At 40.9% G+C, this 13,111-nt stretch overlaps 1 protein-coding gene across 9 annotated transcripts in view; it reads left to right on the top strand.

Moving 5' to 3' along the window:
• The window catches only part of ZBTB46 (zinc finger and BTB domain containing 46), a 59,656-nt gene that overhangs the window by 21,786 nt on the left and 24,759 nt on the right, over positions 1 to 13,111 (top strand). For all 9 annotated transcript variants that reach the window (XM_037401956.1, XM_037401951.1, XM_037401958.1 and 6 more), the window contains one exon: positions 12,719 to 13,000. In XM_037401956.1, coding sequence (XP_037257853.1) covers positions 12,719 to 13,000 — 282 coding nt within the window. The remainder of the gene's footprint in view (positions 1 to 12,718; positions 13,001 to 13,111) is intronic.

Here is a 13,111-nt window from a genome sequence, read left to right as displayed (position 1 = left end):
CACAAAGCTTGATGAGGACCATCTTTTCAGGCTAGTTTCAATGTATTAACTTGGATACTCTGTTTAGCCTAAAACACATTCATTTTTTTCTGTCTCATCCTGTTTGGGTTGTTCAGGATGTCAGTTTGTCATTTCTTGTATGAAACGTTCGTATATGTTTTCCTCACCAAGCCACATTGCCTTGGAACAGCAATTCTCCAAAGTAAACTGAAGGATGGGCTTTTATAAATAATAACTTTCTTCATAACTGAGCCAAGAAGAATTTCCTCCACAGACTTGCCAAATAATAGGTCTGCCTTTTATTTTAACCTTTTTTCTTAAATCTTGTAGGTTTTCTAAAGAAACATACTATTCTTTGTTAGTCTTAATGTCAACAATGCTTATGAAATTCAGAAGTAGTCTTGTGCCTTGAGCATCTTTGTTTTCCTTAGGTTGCAGTTTCTTTAATATTGCTGGATAAAGTGTTTACAGGATTACACCTCCTGAGTGCATGGACTGCAGGATCGGGTGGTATTTAAAAGGCTCTTGCCAAAGAGGGCAGTTACCTTCACTAGAAAAGCTGTTAAGATAGCAAAACGTGGCTGGTTTTGCCTCTTCATATAATGGAAAACTCTTGTCACTTGGAGGGTGTCTTTTGAAGAATTTATTGATGGTTTTATTAATGTGTTAGTTCAAGCACAGTAGTTATGATTCAGGAATTTATTTTGAAGGAAATACTCCCCCACATCTTCTGAGTGTTTGCACCCTAAAGCTGCAAGTGAATTTCTGTGTGCCAATTGACTGTGAAATGAAGCTAATTATTTTTAAAACAGAACAGTCATTTTTAAAGACACTGCAGTTTGGGAACTTTTTGCTTTACTTTGCTTACATGCAGTGAAATGGTTGCATTCTGTAAGAGCAGCTTCAGGACTTAAGTAAGCCCAGAGCAGTGACCTTTGTGGGAAGCATGGACAGGACTTCACTATATCCTTCTGAATTTGCAGAGTTCTAAGCTGCTTCCAGCACTTTCCCATCAAAATCTTTAATTATGCACAAGTTTCCTCCCTCATGGTGAGGAGACATTAAAGTTCATCATTTTCCAATGACACAAGCTGATTTCGGTGCCTGCTGCAGGGAGTTGTGCTACTGGCTCTTGGTGAAGACTGGAGACAGCTGGTGTCATAAGCAGTTTCCTATCCCTTTTTCTGTCTTGGTTTCTAGAGAGTAAATTATGATTACACGAGTTGTTGGCAAGCACAGATGCTTAACAGTTGGATCATACAGTGAGCTTACATTTCAGAAGGCTTCAGAGGGAGGCAAGAAAGAGCTTGGTTTAGATGAACTCTCGAGTATTATTTTGTGCAGGTGAGGTCTCTGGGCCTGTCTGAGTGCAGGTAGGTGACTATGTGGATTGTCTTATTATGGAATGATTTTATTCTTGCTAAAAAAGTCTTTTTCTCAGCAATCTACTGAGCTTCCTGTAACTCCTTCACATTTTCAATGCAAATCTTCAAATCTTTCCTTGTATTATTATTAAAGAAAAAAAAACAGTGTAAATTTCTTTTTTTCTGTTGTGATATTTGGCAAGCATGTTAGTCCAAGCAGTGGAATAGAGGTCTTGCGTAACGAGAAGAGGGGGAAGAATGAATGTGGTGCTTGTATTCAGAAATCAGGTGTTTAAGGAACTCTTTAAGATTTTTGTTCTGCAAAACCTGTGTCATAGTTCTGGCTTTACATGATGCTTTATAAATAATCAATTTACCTGTCCTGAAGAGCTAGTGTTTAAAAGAGAAGAAAAAAAGGTCTTCAGGCTAGTACTGAGGGTTAATATTGAAGAAATAAAATGCTGCGTGAACAAGCTTGGAAAGAATGAGGCTTTGCCATTGATGACAAGCTGTTTGGTGTGAAGGATTATGCCAACATGGAATGGAAATGGAGAAAGGGAAGGAGAGGTGACGGAGTACAAGAGAGAAGAGAACAAGGAGCAGAAAGAGGGATAATAGAAAAAGGGAACTCAGAACAAGTTCTGAGAACAAAGACGCTAAATTTGGTGTAGGAAAGGTGCTATCTGAGACAGACTGAAGAGGTGAGGTAGGAAGGTTAAAGCAGACGTGTCTGTACCAGGAATACTTGTTGCATGTTAAGGCACAGAGAAGAAAAACACACATGTTTTTAGGCTTTTGTACCCAGCTGTTCCCATTAGACATGGATAAACCTTACTGAGGCTCTGTCCTGTCTAGTCGTTCTTCACTCTTTTTAACTTCTGCAGCCCAATGTTAAAACTCTTTTGCTCCAGCTTGAAATGCACGTAATAGTGCTCCCACATGCTATTCTGCCTTGCCGCTCTCCCATTAGTGGCACATTGATCCATCTATCTGGCCTATCCCAAACTTCTTTCCCTGCTCCTCAAAAAGCATATGAAAAGCATATATTTTTTTGAGACATGGTATCCCATACTTGATATAACTATTCATCTTACATAAAATAAAGATATATAAGTAAATCATAGATTTTTGTGGGATGAAAATGAATGTATTGAAGGAGATGCTAAGGGTAGTCTTAGCAGGTAGATTGAGAGCATGCAGTGTTGAAATGATCTGCCTAGTGTGGCAGCCAAAAAAAATCACTGGGACAGAATACAGTTGTTTGCTCTTCCTTTAAATGGATTTTGCTTTGAAGAGGTGGAGCTTCCAATCCATCTGCCATGGTTTGAGTTCTGGTTGCAATATAAAAACTTAAGGCAGGTGTTTAAGAATTTAACGGCCATGAATGAAAACTAAGTTGGTTAAAACTTCAATCCTCAGATTAGTATCTGATGTCTAAAACCAACATGGGCTTAAATTTTAACAGCTTTCCTACTGTTAGTTCATTATTTAGATCATTCTTTTATGCTCAGATTTGGAAAGATCACTTTTTATGGAGGATAGATGTTTTGGATCAAAATGTTCAGCTTATGGGAGTTCAACTTACGTTGGAGTATTTTTGAGGGTAGGTAATAGTAAATTACAAATAACCTGCCACTTGGAAAATTAAGTTAATTACTGCTTTTTTTCCACTTAACTTTCACAAAGTTGTAGTTATGCTGCAAGGTACTAAAATTTTCTTCGCTACGATTGAGGGGGGGTTTAATGATGTTTTTGTTGGGGAGATATTTTGATTCCTTAAGCAGTGGTAATCAGCAATGCCAGCCTTTCTTTCACAGCCAGACCTGGAGGGGTTACAGATTTGTGCTCTAATGCCACCCCCAGAATTCTTTCTTAGCGCCAAAATCGGCTTAGCCCATGTTCTGCATTCCTCTGGCTTATGGAGCTGCCCAGGTTTCTAGACTGTCTTTGGTACTCTCTTCATGTGCATGAAGTATTCTGTGTACTGTGTGGAGGCGGCTGCTAGTTGCAGCAAAATGCACCACCAATGGAAAAAACAAACAAACAAACAAACCCCAAACCAAAACCAAAAAACCAACCCTCCCTGACCTCTGTGTCCATCTGCTGAATTTTGCAGAAACTTTGCAGAGTGCTCAGTGAATAATTCATGTTGTCTGTATCACCACAGTTTATGGGCTAACAAAATTATTAGGATGCAGTCTTTGCAGGAATAACTCTTTCGAGTTTCTGTTATTAAAGGGTTAGGTCAGGTTATTTTCAAGTTTGGAAGTGAAAATCATTGCTTTAAACCCAGACACTTACTCCCTGGCTACACCCTGGCTTTAAAATGGTTCCACCCTAAACCAGCTTTAGCTCAAAGCTCAGTGTCTGTTTCCTTTCCCCACCCTGCATTCCATTTTCCCCAGGCTCCAAAGCTGCCCCCCTCCTCCTCCTCCTGCTCTTCCTCCTCCCTATGGTAGCAGCCTTGATTCTGTTAATCTGCTTTAACTCCAGAGATCAGAGGTACTTCCCCTCTCTTGAGTGCCCTTCTCACTATTTTACTGGTTCTGTGTGCCAAGGTTACACTAGGCTCATCTTTACAGAGATCTCAACCTTTCAAATAGTTGGTTGGCTGTTTTTTTTAACCTTTTTTTGTTTCTTTACTGAAATTACAAGTGAGAAATCAATAAGGCTACAGAATTTTAACATAAAAAATTCCTAATCCTGCTTTGCAATCATCACTGGTCAGGACTTTCACTTTCCAGCTTTCCCATTTGAAGTGCTGCTTTTGCATTAAAACATAGTAGGAATTAATGCTTTAGATGCAGTGTCTAGGAATCAAAACCAAAAAGTGACTTTGCTGCATTGGTCTTAGATTGTTTGGTTTTTTTGTTTACATTTCTTACAGGCACTTGTTTCAAAAGGTAAATATTTGTTCTGAGGGTTTTCAAAAGTTGTAACTCGGCATCCTGTCATATCATGAGTACTAGTGTTCATATTTAATGTGATACCTGAATGTTATATTTCTATCCCTTCATGTTTGTGTCTATTAATGTGCAGATGTGCAGCGAGAGGCTGTCTCTACACTGAGGAGCAGCAGAGAATAGTATCAGTCCTTTTACTGCTTGAGTTATGAGACTTAGAAAAAGAGGTTAAGCTTACAGTCAACCTTAGTATTTTTAAAGTGATAGTCTGTTTGAAGTTACTGTACAATTCTATGCTTATTTTGAGGAAACAGGAGTGTGGCTTAAGGTATTTCTGCACTGCCTGGTCATTCCTGCTCCTGCAGGGATGACTTTTATTATTCTGTTTTTTTAAAACAATTAACTTATTCATTTTAACTATTTTTTTTTCTTTGGATTTGGGTGTTTTGTTGTATCTTGTTTTGGGGAAGATCAGTTCGTTGACCAGGTTTACACTGTAGCCCTACAAACCATTGAGCTGAGGTCACTAACAGGTAGCAGTGCGCAGTAGGGTTTGGGGCCAGGAGCTCCTTTAGCTGACACAGACCATGGAAAAGTCTCTGCAGAATTTGGTTGAATGTTAGAAAAAAAAAATGTTACAAGAAAGAGATAGAAATTGGTCTTATTTTTTTCCCCCAGATACCTGGAGGAGTGGAGGGAATTTTCCAGTTGATATTTGGACACTGATTACTGTTTTGAAAAAAATAGAGGGATGGAGATACATTGTGCTTTTAGAATACCACTGCAGAACTATCAATATAAAACCAGGTCATATTTGTGTAGAACAAGCAAGTCTTGCTTTAGCAAGACTATTCTAGAGGTATTGAGGAGGATGTTGCTGCTGTTGGTAAAACATATATGGTGAACATCATATATGGTGAAAATCATATTCAAGCCTGTATGGTGAATGCTGCCTTTCAGTTGGCATGGACTCCCCCAAGCACTCCAGAAACAGTAACAGCATTTATTACAGTTTTATGCAGGATGGTGTTTCTCAGCAGCTCAAAACCCGACAGTGCAGGACAGTGTCCCAGGTCACCCTGCTTTGAGGCACAGCTGAGAAGCTGTAGTAACGCTCAGATCTGGAGGAGGAGGGGAAGAGGGGAAGGCGCAGCCTGAAGGAGACCATGGTTTTGGTTCCATAAGGATTCAATTAAGATATCTTAAAGTCTTTAACATAAAGGCAGTTTTTAATGATCATATATGTTGTGGTTAAATAGCTATGTTTGCCTTATAGTTTCCCAAGTTATGAAATTGGAGCTTATTTTGAATGCTGCGCACATTTATTATATCCACATGTATGCTATTATGTTTGTAAAATAGTGCTAATCAAAACCAATATAGTTTATGGCATCACTTCTCTATGTAAATATTACAGTATGTGAGAATGCTGGGTTTTGCTTAACAAATAGCAAGTTGTAAAACACTTGCGAAGGATTTCTGTTAGAAAGCAGGGGGTATCTGAAATACAAGCTTCAAAGGTATTTTTAGCAGTTCGTAGAAAATTGTCATTTTTCTACCAGCCCAGACATGTTTTTTTTTTTTAAGCCACTAGGAAATGAAAGCTTTTTTTTCTCCCTGTGAGTTTAAAAATTAATTATGTCTTTTGCACCAAAGGAGATCAAGCCAAATCTTCCTAAACTTATAGAAGAAGCATCATCCCTGGAATTTTAGATTAAATATACTGTCAGGCAGATCTGTATAGATACTTGACACAAATAGATAGATGAATCTCAGAAAACTGTCTTTGATTTCACCTAAGTTTTTTCCAGGAGAGTTCGGCTCGGGTCATAATTTGGCTGTGTCCTTGAAAGAAAAGCTGAGTTTAAGTGGCTCCCACTTTCCCTTGGTACTTAATTGTACCCCCACGCTCTCCTGCAGTTGTTCCGGTGAAGATGTCTGTGCAACCATGTAGTGAACCGGATTGGGGAACTGATCTGGGTTTAAAAATAACTTTTTTTAATAAACCAGTTTATTTTTAATGTATTAGTTCCTGTCTCAGGTTCACCTTGCAACTATACACGTAGTGTTGGTACAACTGAGGGAGTAGCAGGGGAGGATGCAGGAATGGACATTTGGGGTGGGAGAAGCTGCTGATGTTGGGACCTCTTTCCTCACCCCCTCTCTGCCCTTTCTGCCTGTCATGTTATAAACAAACAAAAAATTGTGTTTGCCACTGCACTAAAAATTACCCAGCTGTGTGCAGGAGATTCTAAACAACTACTCCAGAAAGCACGATGCCTGCATCCATCGCAGGTAGCTTCCAGAGCCAGTGCTCTGTACTTCGTTGGTTAACAACTTGGGTGGTGGGATGGAGCGAACCCTCAGCACGTTGTTTGGATCACACCAGACTGGGAGGAATGATTTGCTGGAAGGCAGCGGTGCCAGACACAGCATGGATTCAACAAAGACGAGTGTGAAGTCCAGCGTGTGGGACAGAACAGCCCCGTGCACCAGTGTGGGTTGGCAGCCAGGGAGCAAGAAAGCAACTTTGCAGAAAATGTGTTCGGGGGAGTAATGAGCTGAAGAAGGAAGGGTCTGCGTGCCCTCGCAGCTGCGAAGGCTGGCTGCGTGCCTTACAAGGAGCGTACGTAGCGTGTCAAGGGAAGTGAGACCACACTGGGGGTACGAGATCCTGTTTGGGGACCTCTAGGCCAAGAAGGACTTTGACAAGTTTGAGCAAGCCCAGCTGAGGCCATCAGGGTGTTGTGTACAAGGAGAGGCTGAGGCAGCTTAGTTTAACCTGGGAGGAGAGAAGGAGAGTGGATGGAGTGTCCAGAGCCAGACCCGTCCCAGATGCATATGGAGAAAGGGTGAGAGGTAATGGACACAAGTTACAGGAAGGGAAATTCTCATGGGGTAAAAGGAGGAAATTCTTTACAGAGTGGTCAGATGATGGAGGAAGGGCCGGGAGAAGCTGTGGTATCTCTGTCCCTGCAGATACTCAGACCTTGGCTGTACAAGCCCCTGAGAAACAGGATCTAACTCTAAAAGTAGCCCTGAAGTCCCTTTGAATTTATTTTTAAAAATGGTTCCAGGTAATACAACATTAACACTGTCACAAGTCAGGATGGCTTCTGGCTCACTGTCTGTTGGTGACACCGCTTAAGATACAACTCCAGTTGCTGTTGTTTTCAAACTGTACTCCCCTTGATCCTTGTCTTTCTGACAGCAGAATGGGTGCACCTGAAAGTTTGTCTTTCCTTTTGTTCACTTTTCCACCCTAATTTATGTAAAGACAGAGTATTCTCTGCACTTACAAACTTTGCTTTGTTCTTAAATGTGTTAAAAAGAAAATGAGCAGTATGATTTGCCAGCCCCGTGTCAGCTTCACATTTGCCTGTAGGAGGGAAAGTATTTGATGCACTTAACTGGGGGTCCTATTCTTTATGACTGTCAAGTGCGCTTTATAAATAAGAGTAGGATATAAGATTATTGAGTGTTTCTTTTATTAGTTCCAGATAGTTGGGATCTTGCTGTCACCCCTAGCTTTGGCAAGTGTCCACAAAATGCAGGCAGCCAGAGGCTTTGTCTGGGTTTAGTTGAGAGTGTTAGTGATGTTGGGTTGATAGTATGCTGGTGAAACTGGCAGGACGATGGTGTTCATTCTGCTGAAGCACCTAAAGGCTTAAAATCTGCTAAAACAGGTGCTGCAGCTGTGCGATTGGGTGAGCTGTGTGGAAAGGGTAAGGATGCTTTCCATGATAGGAGGTGCCTTGAATTGCCGTCATCTTTGGAGGTTGTGGGGACTTGTAAAGAATTTACTCCAGATGCTGAGCACTGATAACCTCCTGTTCGGAAAGGTGTGCTTGGAGGAATGGCTCATGCTGCGTGTAAAAAAAAAAAAAAAAAAAAAAAAAAAAAAAAAAAAGTGCTAAATTTTAAGGGGGGTTGAGGATAGGTTGGAAGGGCTCCTAAAAGCTTCCTGAAATTTGCCAGGCATGATGGAGAAAACTTGCAGAAACTGGCTTAAAGCTTTGGCTGTGAATGATGAGCTGAGTACTGTTGCACGCCCTTCAAGGACCGCTGTGTTTGCTGGCTGACTTGCCCCACCTCGCTGGCAGCTGGGGCACTTTGATGAGGTAGGCAGTCGCTTGGTGGTGCATGTCGTGTGACCTCATCATCCTGGAAACTCAGAAGACCAAGGGAGAAACATTACTGCTTTGTATTTCTGCCAAACAGAAAGAGACTTTGAAGAGAAGATGACAGACTTCTTGGATCTCCTCTTACCCTGAGACTGTAATGAAAAGAGCAATATTGAGGCATAGCGACCTGGCAAAACGTTGCCTTCAGTTCTTGGGGAAGACCTTGTTTCTGCTTTGAATGCTTTCAGCAGCAGAGGTACTCGTGTATGGCTTTTATTCATGCCTTTCTCTCTTCTTACGGGTTAAGTCCTCCGGCTACATGTTTCTACCAACTCTGTATGTGAGAGAGCAGGAATAAAAGTTGAAAGATGAAAAAATTATTAAAGAAACTCCAAATTATAAAAGGGAATAATAGCATTGGGAGTCTGGAAAACAACAGAAAAGACCACTGGGGGTTTACAGAGAAGGTAAAAACACAATACAAACAAGAAATAAGTGGTGTGAGAGAAGCAAATACTGAGAAGGTAGTTTGGTAACAGCAGAGTTTAAGCTGTAATGAGGAAAAATGACTGTAGCAGGGAGAAGAAATACAAGGAAAAAACTGTATTAAAGTAATTAAGGAACTCAAATGGATTCTTTAAAATGGAGGAGCTTTTCTAGGGTCTTTCTGAGATGGCATGTGTGGGGTTTTTTCAGTTGTTTGGCTACATTTAATGCTCTTTACTGCCAGTTTTCTCGTAGATCTTGGAAAACAATTTATCACGCTAACATTTAATTTGGATACTTTTAGTAGGTTGCATCACCTTTCTCTCTGCTGTAGCCCTTGCTGAGGGGCTGGCAGATGTCTGCAGTGCTACTTGATTTTTTGACTAGTACAGCTTGGTTTTCTCATACGCATGAAGTGCGTTTTGTTGTGCCATGCTCAGCTGGGCTGTGTGGTCTCTGTGAGAAGGTGCTCATAATCGGGCTTCCTGTATTCCCTTTAGATAAGAACTTTACCAGTTAAATGTTGCTTTCAGAGATGCATGGAAATACTGTTGCCAAAGTTGTAAAAATGGGCCCTGTGTTTTATTTGAAAATAAAAGCTAATAATAAAAAGTATTCATCCAAGTCAACAAACTAATAAAGCTTTTCTAAAGCTTTTGTGTTTTGGAAAGTAGGCTGGTGTAATAGAATAACTGCAAAATAATTATTTGCTAAAGAGACTAATGAGCTCAGTTTTTTAGAGCAGCATTAATCCCATGTTTAACTTGCTGCCCCGACCGGGATTTCCTGCGTGCGGTGCCTGGAAGCTGTGCAGTCTCGGGGACTGTCTCAGCGGTGTGAAAAATGAGATGTGGGGGAGTTGGATAGAGCTCTCGGGCTGCCACGTGATCCGTCGCCTTGAATAATTGCAGAATAGAAGCTCATTTACTAAAGCTTGGTTTACGTACTGTTGAAGCACTGTAGTAAACAGTTTAGATTACTGGGAAGTGGCAGATACTTTTGATTCATGTAATTCTTTGACTGAATCTCGTTAAAAGAAGCTGCCTCCAAAACCACTTCTCTCTTTTCTCCAGAATACAATGTGAAGAGGGACTTCATGCATTTTTGGGTTTTGGTGCACTGAGAGTATTTTAGTGCTTATGTGACTAAGTGGATATTTATTTTGCCTTAATGTGTATTTGATTAGGTTACATCAGCTATAAATACTGGAAGCTCTAAAGCCTCTATTTCACTGTCTGTCTCTAATCTTGGCTTTTGAGGAACATTTAATGTCTTGTTGTGGTTACAATTAATCTCTGTGTGTTTTAGCAATTAGTGTTTATGTGCAGCAGGCAGTAACAGATTTTGGCAACTGTCAATCAGCATCTGTAATTGGCTATGAAAAAGGACAGGGCAAAAGGCAAGGTGATTTACTGCCTGTGTGGTTATTTGGCAACACCGTTTTGTTGACAAACACCCTTTCTGGCCCAGGTTATTTGCAGTGATTTGACGTGTAGGTGGTGAGGAGCAGAGAAATAGCAGTGTTAGCATGGCTTTGATTTGATAAAGCCGTCTGTTAACATTACCAGTGTAATGGGCTAGAATTTACTTACTTTGCCACCTTTTGTAACAGCTGCTGGTTTTTAAAGTCCTGTAATTTCCTTTTATGCAGAAATGTTAGTTTTAAAAACAAATGTCATTTGCTATCTAGAAAAATTATATTACCTGTTAGTTGCTCACTCAGTAGCAGAGGAATGACAAAATACATAAAAATCTGAAGCGACTGAATCTTTCTGCTTCACTAAGATTTAATAAAACTGCTAATATAAGGTTATACAAGCAAAACACAGATGGAGGAGGGAAAATCTCTTTAAAAGGGAGAGCATTTCTGAGAGTTCACATGGTTACTGCTGCTGTGTTTATAGCCCCCAGCCTTGGGTATTCCTTACGTCTCCAGGGCGTAGGAGTACCCTGCTAGTGATTGTTTTTTCATTATTTTTTGCTTTGAGTCTTTTTGTTTTTTGAAGGAAGTGGAAAAACTTAACAATAAGAGGTACTGGCAGTACAGCAGAGCTCAGTAAAGTGAATCTGAACGTGTTGAGGAACCTGTTGTGCCCTGGGCTGGGACTGGGGAGTTCACTGACTGCCTGGCTCCGTGGGCTTGGACACCTTGAGCAAGTCACCGCGTCTTTCTCTGGCGGTTACCACCTGTAAAATGGAGATAAAAATAACGATCATTTTCCTTTAGCAGTTTTCCAGGTTACAGGAGATAGGCGCTGTACCAGTGTCCTCATTAACATTTTTAATAAGGCTATGCAGATTGATATCTTGCCCTGGTTTGAAGCTGTTGAATGCTGCAACAGAGTGCTGGCGTACCACACTCTTCCTCTTCCCTTCTCGTAAGCTCTCCTGCTGGGAAACCTTCTGTACGGGAATAAGTTTATCGCTGTGGTGTATCTGATGAACACCTGGATTCCTTGCCCTGAGAAGTGCAAGGTGAATTTGTGCAAGCAGCAGAGTGTTAGTTTTGTACCCGTCATACCACTGTTTTGAACTGTAATAGTTGCATTAAGTAGACTTAAACGTATTTTGAACTAGGAGGCAATAAAATGTTCAGGATCTGCGAAACAGCTTCCTCTTCCATCTGATCACTCATTATCTATGCCTTTTCTTTGGATTTGGATTTTTTTCCCCACTATGTCTTGATAGTAAAAATGCTACAAAGGCATCTGTTTGCTGGGAAGCTTTAGCCCTGTTTACCAGGTACTCAGTTGGGTTTTGAGCATGTCAGCTGTGTTGCTGTGGATTCTGGAGTAGGTAATTGCAGTTGATTTTACACACTTTATAAATAGGGCAACAACCCTTTTTGTAAATAACTTTTGTTTTGTGTGAAGAATAGAGAGGAGCATGAGAGTCACTTTCCTTTACATAAAAGTACATATGTTATTTAAAACTGTAAGAGTCAAAGTTCAAACAAGGGAATCTTTAACTAGGCCTCCCCAAAAATACAAAAATAAAAAGTGTTTTGACAGGGAGACATTAACATTATGGTAACTTTTAAATTTTGTTTTGAGTTCACTGATGTTTTTGTTAGTAGTTTGTTACATTTTTATATAGCTGCTTTGTAGCTACCTGTTGTAAAGTGGCTGATCTGTGTCTTTGTATTTTAACTGTATCACTGCTGTATAAAACCTACCCTGTGATACATGCTGGGAACCACCCATTACTGTGTATTTTTCAGGTAAGTGACCCCGAGGGATTCATACTAATTATCAGTCCACTGTTACAGGCTGTTTATTACTGGATCTTTGAAAACTTTTATTATGGGGAAGAAATGAAAGAATAAAAATTTGTACTGCTGGTGTATAATTATGGAAAAAAACAGAACTTAAACACTGGAGTGTAACTTCAGTACTAGCAGACTATCCTGAAATCTTAGTTTAAAGTAAAGAAACAAAGTTTTATCCAGTTACTAGTTGTAGGGGAGGTTGCACACATCTCTCTCCCTCTGCCCTGCTATTGTGGTGTGTGGTGCTGAAGTTAAGACCAGGTAGATCTTAAAAAAAGATGGGGCAGAAGCGAAGGGTGCAGATGGGCACAGGCTGGGAGAACAGAAAGCCCCAGCCATGGGGTGGGTATGCTTTCTGTTGAGCCTCTGAACAGCCAAGTTCATCTTGGGACTTCGGGAAAAGAAGGGGCAAGAAGCAACACTCTCACGTGAAAAGTGAGAATAAGGCCAAACGAGGTGGTGATAAGTTCCTGGTTCTGTTATTTGGATCCATGATTAGGCAGACTTGTGTGGTTGGTGTGCCACATCTCAGGGGATTTGTTTGCACCTCTAACAGCATCTTCTGTCACACAGGTGCTGAGGTGGCAGTAACAGAGCCCAGCAGCTCCGACAGCAGAGTAGAGCGGTCAGACCCCTACCCAAACGTCGACGAAGCCCTCGTCGGCGGGGAGGCCAGCTACATCTCTCAGCCCTTGACTCCCGAGAAGGAGGATACGCTCCAGGCTGCCACCGTCGCCAACCTGCGTGCGGCTCTCATGAGTAAGAACAGTTTGCTGTCTCTGAAAGCCGACATGCTGGGAGAGGATAGTTCTCTGCTGTTTGAGTACTTACCCAAAGGCACGCATTCCCTCTCTCGTAAGTTTGTGTTTTTATATTTTTTGTTTACTGATACTTTAAGTGAAATCTTTAGTGAGAAGAAAATACAAGTCACTGTCTTGTTTATTACTACTGATAGGTTTATATCAG

This window comes from Falco rusticolus, chromosome 10 (assembly GCF_015220075.1).
Source record: "Falco rusticolus isolate bFalRus1 chromosome 10, bFalRus1.pri, whole genome shotgun sequence".
Lineage (NCBI taxonomy): Eukaryota > Metazoa > Chordata > Aves > Falconiformes > Falconidae > Falco > Falco rusticolus.
Note: the sequence above shows the minus strand (reverse complement) of the source record. Positions and strands in the feature narration are given on the sequence as shown.